The sequence below is a fragment of the Grammomys surdaster genome, unplaced genomic scaffold (genome assembly GCF_004785775.1).
Source record: "Grammomys surdaster isolate TR1022 unplaced genomic scaffold, NIH_TR_1.0 141, whole genome shotgun sequence".
NCBI lineage: Eukaryota > Metazoa > Chordata > Mammalia > Rodentia > Muridae > Grammomys > Grammomys surdaster.
In genome coordinates, this window is record NW_021604599.1 from 5,430,179 (window position 1) to 5,442,150 (window position 11,972).

Here is an 11,972-nt window from a genome sequence, read left to right on the forward strand (position 1 = left end):
CTTGTGCTCTGGTAAGCCAGGAATTATTTCTCCTGGTCTCTCAGATTCCTACCTGCAGGTACTCTGGTATTGCTCAATCCCAGGATAAGAGAAGTAACAGTCACTGGTCAGATGGGGAGAGCTCTTGCAGAACACTGGCTTTGAAGACTGTGCAACACACCACATCTTAATCTATACTAGGCTGGAGGGAAGAGTCCCAGAGCCCATATGTATCCTACCTTCCACCCTTGTGATGTCTCCTTTGTTAATGTCCCTTGTTAGCCTCACTTCAGTTACAGAAACTCTGTGCACACATGCCTGCCCTGTGCTGTGTCAGGTAGTTTGGAGCTCTCTCTCTCTCTCTCTCTCTCTCTCTCTCTCTCTCTCTCTCTCTCTGTGTGTGTGTGTGTGTGTGTGTGTGTGTGTGTGTGTATTGTGGGGTGGGACAGAGGGAAGGGTTGGAGAGAAAGAGTAAGCATAGAGGTTCTGGGGTAGAAAAATCAGTCCGCATGTTTTGAGACTTTGAACTTACGACAATACGTGCTTTAACCAACTCCAAGTTTGCTATAGCTCAGAAGGAACTGCTTCTCCCACTCTTGACTAGTTAGGTTTGTACCTGGTTCTCTCTTCCACTATTTGCAGCACCACCATATCCCACTTGCAGTAAAGGAGGAACCAAGGTTATCCCCACTTTCCTGATCCCGGCTGAACAACTTCTGATGTTTGACTAGCTCTTTGCAGCAGTCTGGGTACTTTCCTACCATTCCATAAAAAAAAAAAACAGCACCTGATAGAAAGTTAGCACTTTAAACATCCCAAGAATAGAAAAGGTTCTGCAGCTTAAGCGACTCCTTTCTCCCACCTCCCTAGATCACAGTCAGTAATGGATTTTATACATTCATGTTTTGAAATATTACAAAATATATAACGCGAGTCAAGTCACTCTTTTGAGAGATGGTTTAATAAGTTAACATTACTCATCCATTAATGATTAATGTCAGCGCCTGAAATGTTCTGTTAAGCAGGGCTTCTCTGGGCACATAGGTTTGTCACACGTAGGATTTTAGCGTGACTCTACAAGGACCCTTTTCAGAGTGCAGCTGGAGAAAGCGCCAGAGGGAAAGGCCCCTGTGAGCCTGGCTGATCTTAAAGGTAACCCAGCTGGGGCAGCTCAATTAACTCCGCGTAGACACGTGACCAAGCTAAACGCAATCCAGCTACCAGCCAATCGCATGGGGCAGAAAAGCCCTGCCCAGCTTCTCACGCTCCGGACAGCGGAACCAAAGGCCCAGGGGCGCTGGGAGACTTAAACACCCCAGCATAGCTCGACAGACTGCTTGACCACACACTTGAAAGTTCGCTCTCACTCCAGGACACACGTGACCGCACGCAGGCGAGCCTTCTAAGCTACCCGGCGACGCGACAGGAGATGGGGATTGTGGACTATTTAGAGCTGGGACAGCGTTCTGCCCTAATTACCTAGAGCTGGTTGGCAAGCAAGCACTTTGGTGTCACCTCTTAAGACCTCTACGACCTCTTCAGTGGCCCGCCAAGGATAAGACCGAACCTTGTTAGGAAGGCGTCTTATCAACTGCTCTGGAAAGTTGTGTGACTCAAGATGGGGTGCTGAAAGCACACAGGGCTCTGAAGCCAGTGTGCCGACCCCCGGGGACTCGACAGTAGTCACCCCCGCCCTCACCAAGCTCCGGTCAACTCCAGCTATAGCACCACACCTTCGGGTCTTATTGTGTAGAATAAAGGCTAATTACAGTCACTACACTGGGACTCAGTTTCTCTGGGGACAAGTGTTGCCCAGGATGAGGCTCGGCAAAGTAACCTGATTAAGTCTTGATCCCACTCCCCTCCCCCGTTCAGTTATCTCAGAGACCCCAGAGGGTTTTAAACGCTGCAGTAACTGCGGAATCCCCGGGGAAGGGAGAAAGAAAAGCACTCGGAGGACAGTTCAGTTGAAAGCCACACTTGGAGCCTGAGAGACGGCCCGGCGCCTGGGGAGTCGCAGTCCCGGGCGCAGGCTGCGTACTTGTCATGGCTCGGCCTCCAGGCTGCCGCCCACCGAACGTGCGCCTGCTCACGGCGGCGCGAGGACTCCAGGCTCGGCCGGCACCTGGCGCCCGGGGTCCTCGGAGACGCCCACCTTCACCCACTGTGCGCTCTCAACCCTGCTTAAGTCTGAGGGGCGCACCCAGGCTTCCAGGCCCCGTGCTCTGCCACGATCCTAACAGCCCGCCTGGCAGAGGAGGCAGAACCATTGTTCAGTAGCTCCAAAGACAACATCCCCTAACCCTTGTCAATGGGGGGGTGAAAGCCATGTAAAACAGAGGTTCTGAAAGAAAGGGGGACACAGAAGAATGACAACAAGTTCAAGGGACGCTTTAGGACACCCTAAACCCCACCGTCCCCCGGGCCTGGCTCCCAGTAACCTCGGCTCTGACAGCTCAGAGGCGCCACCCGGGTGGGGAGGGGAGGCAGGAGAGGAGCGCGGAGAGGCTCCTGCTAGGAGGGGATGGGCAAGAGGAGCCCCGGGGTCCCCCAAAACGCAGCGATCGCGGACGCCCCGGCTTGTTTCGGGCCGAGTGCGGAGGGGCGCGTCCCCACTCACCGCTTGCAGTGGCGCCGCTGTCCCGGGGCGCCCAGCACAGCGCGAGCAGCAGCCACAGCGCCCAGCGCGCGGACGTGCCCATGCTGCCCGCCCGGATGGTGCCTCCGTCGCGCCGTCGTTGTCGCCGTTCGCTCCGCACAACAAGTTACCAGCCCTTCGGAGAGGAGGAAGGAGGTGGGGGCGGGGAGGGAGGAGGCGAGGAGGAGGGGGAAGGAGTGAGGAGCCGGGAGCACGGAGAGCACGCAAGGAGCTGGCACCCCTTCTCTGCAACTTGCACGCTCTACTCCCCGCCAGCCATCCACCCATCCACCCATCCACCCACCCACCCACCGGGTCACCTCCCCCGCTGCGGCCGCGGTGTGCGCGCGGACCCTGCGGGCGGAAAATAATGCAGGCGTTGCAGAGAAGGGGAGGGAGAGGGGAGGGAACGGAGCGGGAGGAGGGGGCGGGGAGCTCGTTCGCCACCGGGGACAGCTCAAGTGAGCGGTCTGGGGGCACCCACCCGGGCGGCGGCAGGAGCGCGGCCGAGCGGCTCGGGAACCCCAGCGGGGGAGCTCAGCCCAGCAGCTCGGGCACGCACCGCTCTCCCGCGCGCAGTGAGGAGGGTGCGGGGGCAAGTGGCAGCGTGCGTGCGTGAGTGGCTGGGGCTGGGGCTGTCGCCGCCGCCATCCGGACGGCTCCAGGGGCTCGGCTGCTCCGCGCGTCGGCCCGGGGCTCACGGGGGACCCGGGGCGGCTGCTGGTTGGCTCGCGCACTGTCCTCACCTCCAATCCCGGGTGCCTGTCCTAATTTCCTGATCCAGGGAACCTGCGGCCGGCCGCAGTAGCTGTGCGCTCCCTAGCTCCCTACAGTCGCTACTGTACCCTCCTGGCGCCCTGGCTAAGAGCGCTGATGCAACTATTACTGCTGTTGCCACCGCCTCCGGGCTTGATGGGGCTGGCAATTGAGGGGTCTGGGGGCAGCGAGAAACCCTTTTTCTCCCTCTCCTGAGCCCCTTGGAAGGGTTGATGTTGTGAGGTCGGTAGGTAGCATCTTCCGGGGGACTCTTCTTTCCAACCTGAAAGTGATGAAGAGGAGGGATGCGAACGCTCTGCTGTTCTGCTGTAGGGTTCGGAGTCCCATCTCCATGGCAAGCTGAGATGCCATTTTGTAAAAAAAAAAAAAAAATAAATGTGGCTTTAAGTAAGAGTGTGTGAAAGGAGAGAGAGAAAGAACAAGAGCGCTCCCGCGGTTGTGGCTTGTCCTCTGTAATAGAAGAAGACTAAAATAACCAAGTCTGGGATGGGGAGGAGGGAAATTGCCAGCGCAGCTCTCTGCATTCTCTCATCAACGATTATAGTTAATTGCTAATTGCACAAAATGATAGTTTGAGGGCCTGTAATTAAAAGCTTAACCTTTTTTTGGTTGGAGGAAGGGGACCCCGGTAGATTTATTCTCGGTATAGTTTGTAACGTTCAATTATAAGCGTTGTGGGGGGAAAGAAGGAAGTAAAGTCAACCCTCCCAGAAAGGATAGGTTGGGGGGAAGTGGGTGCCAGACAGGACCTAAAACTATGATTTGATCTTAGTGTACTTCAGTTTTCTTGAACACATCGGCCTGGTTGAGATGTTTTCTTTGCTCTGGTCTAAGCAAAGTAGAGGGATGCACCGAATTATTTCACCTGTTAATGTGGTGTGTACACTTCTGTTTTATAAGTTTCTGTACCTCGAGTGAATCAAGGTTGACAGATATCAGATTCCACGTCCTAGCTTCTGGCATTGTAATGTCCTTGCCTTAGTTCCCCTGTTTATTTGGGAAACTTCCTGTACCCAGGAGACCCTGGGGTAATTCTCAGCCAAGACACACTTTGGTCCGTGTAATTTAGCCTCATTGTGATTGATAAGCGCACAGGCAGATGGGATCTTTCAAAGCGGCTCACTGTGGATGCTGTTGTGAATAATGGGAGGGTAGAGGATTGGGTGGAAACTGCATGGCAAACTCGGTCCATACCGTTTTACAGCGCGGGTGCTCACAGCTAGAATTCAGCCCATAGACCAGGTTTGAGGGGGACGGTCTAACTTTCCTATCTCTGAGGCTTGAGAAGCTCATAGTCACTTTACAGCTAGTGAAATGGGTGGGGGACATAGGTGAAGTCAATACGAACAGGCTCAGTAGTTAACCGAGACGTCAAGTGCTTGTTTTTAATGTTTTACTTGAGAGAGAAATGTATACTACAAGGGAAACATTGATATGATACTGTAAGACTTAAATCTTTGGCAAACATGTATTATGCTTTCTAGCAGAAATAAACTGTTGGTAAGCCGAATTATGGCTCTATACTCAATTTGGTGGCTTTTTTGGTCTATCCTTCGATTCTGCCTCCATGCAACTACAAACGACAAAAACAAACCACTCCCTTTTCTGTGCCTGCCTTCTGACCCATCAACTGAAAACAGAAATGACCCAGGTGATCCTCTAAATCTACTGCAGCCTCAAGAACCAGCTCCCTTTCAGACCAATGCATTATTGGCTGAAAGAAGTTACAAAGAAGGCATGCATGTGATTAACACAGAGAGTAACTGATAACTAAAAGAATAAATTAATCACCAGTAGATAACGTGGGCAAACAAACAGAGGCCTTCGGGTAACTGTGTGCGTAGTACTATTTACTCCCACAATCCACCAAGTGAGTTAGTATGTCCAAACAACACACACTGAACAGTGCTGGACTCTATGCTACGCAAGGCAACTGCCATGGATAAATACTTAGCTGAGGAGGTCATGGGAGCTGGTCAGGGTAAGAGAGACATGTTGAACATTATGGCAGTGTTTTATATACGGCACTGTAATCCAAAGTTGTTTGAGATGCTGTAGAATACACAGCTGAGGCTGGAGCTGGGGCTGATACTCAGTGGTGGATTACTTGCCTAGCATGCACAAAGTTGTGCATTCCATCTGAAGCATCACAAGGATGAATGAATGAATGAACAAACAAATGAATGAATGAACGAATGAACGAATGAATGAATGAATGAATAGGATTACAGAGGAAACCTAGCTGACTTAGTTGCAGGATGAGAATGTAAAACAACAACAACAACAACAACAACAACAAGTCTTCCTAGGGTACATTGATTTGAGCTGATACAGTCAGCATTTTTCACTCAGTAAGTCACAGCCTGCCTCAGCCTCTTTATCATTGGCTGGGTTAAGAGATTAGCTTTCACTAATTAAGGGACAGAAGTTACAAGGGCATCACTTCTAGACCCGGACATTTAATTGCTTGTGCGAGGCTCTTTTTGTCTCCCTGGCAACAGGAGGCATTCGAGAGGTGACTGTGCCATTAGCCCAGGTTTCTGATTGACTGCATGAGTAGCTGAACACACATCTCTGATGATGTCTGTGAATAAGAAGGCTTTTAAATACATTTTAAAGGTTTGGATACATATACTCACATATCAGAGGCCATGTTACTCACAAAGCTTAAAGTATTTACCATTTGACCTGATAGAGAAAGACTTGTCAACCAGTGACACAGAGTGAGGAAGCAATCCATGTTGGCTTAATCTACCAAGAGTTTGTACACAATGAAACCTGCTATTAACTTAATTGCTACACTGGGAAGAGGGAAGGAAAGATTTAGATTGTTGAGAAAACCAAGACATAAGAACCCTGTCTTAGTTAGGATTTTGCTGCTGTGAACAGACACTATGGCCAAGGCAACTCTTGTAAGGACAACATTTAATTGGAGCTGGCTTACAGGTTCAGAGGTTCAGTTCATTATCATCAAGGCAGGAACGTGGCAGCATCCAGGCAGGCATGGTGCAGGAGGAGCTGAGAGTTCTGCATCTTCATCTGAAGGCTGCTAGGAGAAGACTCCCTTCCAGGCAGCTAGGACACACCTACTCCAATAGGGCCACACCTACTCCAACAAGGCTACACTTCCTAATAGTGCCACTCCCTGGGCCAAACATATACAAATCATTACAAGCCCCATGTGTTCAAGGCAGTGTGAAGAATTCAGAATGAGCCCAAGGATGGAGCAGTGGGAAGCAGGGCTGAAGAAAGAGGCAGGGGCTGGATGGGTATGGCTTGGGGACTCACCCTAAAGCTTCGGAGTTTACTATGAGGCACACAGAGGCTTGGAGATGGAATTTGATCAGAGGTTTGCCATCATTTTCTTTTTGAGAGATGACACTCTAGTGGTGTGAGGTTGGTTAGACTGACCTCAGAGACAGAAACCCTAGAGACATTGGTGGTGATGGAGTATATTAAAGAACGGAAAGAAAAATTGTTGCTCTCAGTGCAGAGACTCAGGCCTCTTCCTCCAAAATCCTGTTATAATAGACCCTTAAAAGAAACCTGTATGTATACCCCTATTCCAGTGATCTGGAAGGGAGAGATTATCATATTTCAATGTATACACCTATAAAAGTCTAAAAAAAAAGCCCAAATTACTTAACATCTAAAATATACATAAAAGAAACTATTTTTTTAAGAGAACAATTACAGTGTGTAATCGTTTGAGAAGTGGGAATTTTTTCCCTGTGAAAACTATGTAAATTTATATATCCAATTTCTCTGAAATCAGGACAGAGCCTACAGAAAACTCGAAAGTTCATGCTCTCCTGTCATCTCTCTCTCTTCAAAGCTTTTAGATGAGTACATACATATAGGACTCAGAAGTCATCTTCAGACCAATTGGCTAATTGTCCTGCTGATCACCGAAGCCTCAGCAAGTCAGAAGTGAACAGAGCTGACCCTTCCTGATATATTCTGATGCTCACATCTAGGCTTCCCCTGCTATCCTTTTTTAATTGTGTGAGAAGCCAGTGAAACCCAAAGGGTTTACCTTCTCTCTAGGATGCGTGGTCAGGGCCTGATGGTTTATACTAATGTGTTACACATTTCAAATTCTATCAGAGTCACTTGAAATGCCAATTTCAATAGTGTACCAGGTTCCACCCCAAGAGTTTGTGCTTGAACAGGTCCAGGGTGCTGCTGAAGATTCTGAGTTTTTAACATATTTCAAGGGGATACTGATGATGTTGGTCAGGAAGTGTGCTTTGAGAATCACTCCTGAACCTACCTGCAGAACTTCCTCCCTCAACTACGTGGCTGGTTCAAGTCCTCAACCAGTTAGTCCAAGGCATTCTCAGGGTACCTTCTTCAAGGCTTAAGCCCTAGGCACATGCTCCAAGCTGCTTGAGTTGTGCAGAGGCTAAAGAACTTAGTTTTGGGCTTTCTCTTGATTAGACAGATGTTTACTTTTAACTAATGTGGTAAGTAGGTTAAGGCCAGAACCATTTTTGTCATTGCGCCAACATGTATGTGGTTTCATCACGGTAATTCCATTTTGTCAGCTTGTACAAGATTCGCACATGGGCAGCAATGATATACCTGATGTTTCCTTACTTGGTTATGTGCATGGTTTGTGTGACACCACAGCTAGTGCTCTGTGAAGAACAGACTTGCCTCCTCCCAAGCTCTCTGGAAAGATGTTATCCAAATATCTTTATTGTTTTAAAAATATATTTACTGGAGTTCAAATACTGAACACAAGTGGCTTATCTAGGGAGTAAAAGGGAGGCCAGATCTGAAAACTGTTTTGATTTAGGAATAGAAGGTAGTTTGGAGCTGTAGGAAAATAGGTTAATTTAAATTGAGAGGAGATACCAGAGAAACGGATGAATATAATTGAGGAAGGGATGGGTACTTCCTTTATTTATTCAGAGTGTCTAGTATACCATTAAAGATTTATGGCCAAGAGCTGATGAGAGCTGATATGCATATTTGTAAATACGACCAAGAAGGTGATTTTCTTTGCACAGGATCTGGAGGCCACACACTAGGTACCTGAAAGTCATTGGCTCTGAATGGATACAGAGAGGTAGTGTAAGTCAGTAGTTATAAGAACAGGAGGGTGGAAGTAGGCTTTTGGGGATTCAAAGCCTGACTCTAATGCTAACTAGTTGTGAAACTTAGCCAATTATTTAAACTCTCTTTTACATCAGTTTTTCCCCAAATCTGAAAGTGGGTTAGCAAACCTACCCTCTTCTTACAAGGATTAATCAGATTTAAACAATTACTCGTAATAGTGTCTAGCATATAACAGGTGATCAATAGAAAAGTTCTGATTGGCAATAATAGTAATGTTTGTTGTTATGATGGTGTGAAAGTGATAACAGACCTTGCAAAAATATACAGCAATAGTTTTTGACCCTCACTGGACACTATCCCTTTTGGCTGGTTTCTGGGAACATCAACACCGATGCCCTCCTTAAGAATAGCAGTAATTATAAACAGGGTCTCCCCATCAGCAGCTTCAGGCTTCCCAGCTAAGTCCATATGGTCCAATCCTGAATCCCTCCTGTCCAGTCTGAAACTCTGGCCTGAAGTATTTTTGTTATAGAGGACATCTTGGGATAAAGTTTGAAGGCAATATCATCCAAAGAGAGGATGAGGGTCTTGCAAAAGCAAATCTCCCACCAGAGTTCCAGAAGAGCCTTCCAGTCCTTGCTTTGGGCATCCTGCTTCTGGCCTGGCATCTCACACTCAGCTAAATTTGTCAGCTGTAAGAGAGCCAAAGACCACAGGAGGTCAAAAACTGGCACAGGCAGCCTGTGAGAAACCCAGCTGGCGCCCACCTATCAGGTGACGGATTACATATCACCAGTCCCATGCCTTTCTGAATCGATCTGACAACAAGGACTTGTTGAGCTCCTTCTGTGTGACCAGCAGCATGCCAGGTGACTGGAGGCAGCAACCAGATAGCCATGTGGCTGCTGTTGGGGAGCGAGTTGCTATTATTCTGCTTGCTCTTTCTATGGGAGCCAACTCGGGCTTGTTAAGTGGTAACTGACAGTCCTTTCTTCTAAGGAAGTTTCTCTTGGATTCGCTGCCAATAGGAAGTGTATTATTTTGCAGAGCACTATAGCATTCATTTATCGAGTGCCCACTCAATTATGAGGCATGACGGAGTTTGCCATCTGAGAAAGGAAAGACCACTTAAGGATTCTTGGAGTCAGAAGTCTGGAATAAATAGACAGACAGATCAAAGAGTTAGGGGTTGGATTTCCTTACAACTGGGGAAGCCCAGTTAGCAAGATCTGGGGCTTCCATTGTAGTTTTAAAGATCTTTCAAGTTAGTTTTATAGAAAATAAATTATGACCTGAAGAATAAAGAAACAATGAATTTAGTTGACATTATAACAATGGGTTGTTCATTTTGCTAAATCATAGAGAGAACCTAGGTGTGGTGCCAGCTCTTGGGAGGCAGAAGCAGGATTATGAGTTGTAGGCAACACTGAGCAACATAGCAATCTCAAGGTTTGCCTCTTGCTTCTGATACTTGCTTTTCATGGTTTCCACCATATTGTCCTAACGTCATCAAAAGATTTCCTTGCAATCAAAATGTACTCCATTGCTATCTGTGTAAGAAGCATGCATGCTAATGGCAGAACGTATGGTTTAAATACTTGTTGGTAGAATATCAAATGAAAGTACAGGAGGTATCGTTCAATCAGGTTCTTTGCATGAATTCCAGAGCAGCCCCTTCTAATGAGTAAGTGTCTACGAGGAGGGTGGACTACAGCCTGGATTTTTTTCTATTTATTTCTTCTTCTTTTCCCCTTTGCCAAGACAACACACACACACACACACACACACACACACACACACACACACCCCAAACAAACAAAAAAACAAAATAGAAATAGAGAGAGGGATGAAGAATAGAGAGGAGAGAAGGGAGGAGGATGAAGAGGAGGAGAGAAAATGTAAAGAACTCAATATAGGAGGGTCACAAAGGATCTATGTCTTTTTGTGTAATGACTATAAAGGTGGCTGAGCAAGAGAGTCAGCTTTCTACATGCAGAATAGAAATATGATAGCTATGTCTTGCATAGTGTGAGAAGAATGTCCTCAACGTGTGTGTTGCCTTTCTTCTGTGTGGGTTCAAAGAACTCTGCAAACATGATATCATTACCCGCTTGAAGGAGACCATGGATCAAGTCTTGGGAAAAGAATTCCCCTTCGGGAGATTACAGAGCTCAGGTACAAATTAGAACCCATGTTGAGTTTATCCAAAGTGTCCCCCAAGCATTTGACTCCTAGCCCTCACTTATAGGAGAATGGTCACTATTACTCATGGGTGGGGCTGGATGAAGCCTAAGTGAGGCCTCTTAATAAACTCATACTTTAAAGAGGCAAACTCTTTAAAGAGTGAGGTTTTATCACTTTTTGTTTGTTTCACCATAATGATCAGTTTTAGTATGCAGAGATATTTATCAGACATCTTTGTTTTAAGCAAGGCAGAGAGAGAGGCTGGGGGTGGGGGAGAGAACAAAATGAGATACCAAGTAGAATTACATCAAGCCGGATCCCCTTGGATAGAGTTTGGGGTCTCAGCATCCCCAGAAGAGGAAAATAAAAATACCCCATTCTGGTGTCTGGTGCCATCTTGTAGCAAATCACAGTTACTAAAACCTAAACAAGTTGAAGTGCAGAATGTAAACAGAAGTTATAGTTTTATGTACATATACACATACATATACACATATACATACACATATACAACATATACATCTTCTTTTTTTCTGTTACAAGAAAATGTCAGTAGTTCAGTCACATTGCTTATATTTTCCATTTCTTGATTCCTCTCTTCCCCTCAACCCTGTTCTCTCTTCTGCTTGCCTGTCTGAAAATATCTTAGTGGCTCTGGCCATGGAAGAAAGTTCATAGGATATGAAGAAAATGGAGCTGCCCCTCATGGATCTAATAACATTTCCTCAAGCCTAGTTGATTTCAGGAGACATTCATTGGACAAATTATCGGAACTGTTGCAGCAAGGGTTCTTTGGAAATTGAAGGTGAAAACAGGAACTATTTATCAGGTCTATTCTTTTTTTTTTTTTGTTCATGACCTAAACTGCCTGGAGTTTATTTTTACAAATGGGTCTTCTAGTCTCTCAGACAGAGTTATTATTCTATTAGTGTCTTATTTTTCTTCCACTTTTTTCTTTTGTTATTTTTAAATAAAATTTAATCTTAAATTATTTTAATGCCATGTTTGATAAACGGGCCCGTCTATGGGAAATAATGTGTTGTATTAATATAAATGTTGCATGATCAAATCAAGCTAACTAGTCTATCACTTCACTTACTTATCAGTTTCTGTGGTAGAACATTTGAAATATCCTCTCCTAATTGAGAAATATAAAACATGTTATTTTGGTTTATGGTCAATTGATTGTGAAATGGATGGTAAGGTTTTTACCTTCCATGTGTACCTTTTGACCATCAGCTTCCGCTTCCTGCTTCTAACTTCTCCAGGGCTCTTGGTAACCACTGACTTCATTGTTTCCTAATTACCAAGGAATCTTGTGTAGCAAGCA

General features: G+C 46.4%; 1 protein-coding gene across 3 annotated transcripts in view; it reads right to left on the reverse strand.

Annotated features, from left to right (window-relative positions):
• The window catches only part of Vldlr (very low density lipoprotein receptor), a 36,759-nt gene extending 33,328 nt beyond the window's left edge, over positions 1 to 3,431 (reverse strand). The window contains exons 1-2 of one of the 3 annotated variants that reach the window (XM_028764046.1): positions 3,364 to 3,431; positions 2,600 to 2,753 (exon numbers count right to left, since the gene is read on the reverse strand). In XM_028764046.1, the coding sequence (XP_028619879.1) occupies positions 2,600 to 2,681 (82 nt within the window). In that variant the 5' untranslated portion in view covers positions 2,682 to 2,753; positions 3,364 to 3,431. Of the gene's footprint in view, positions 1 to 2,599; positions 2,865 to 3,363 lie in introns of those variants that run through there. The other 2 variants (XM_028764047.1, XM_028764045.1) reach the window with 2 other exon arrangements.
• Positions 3,432 to 11,972: the final 8,541 nt, after the last annotated feature.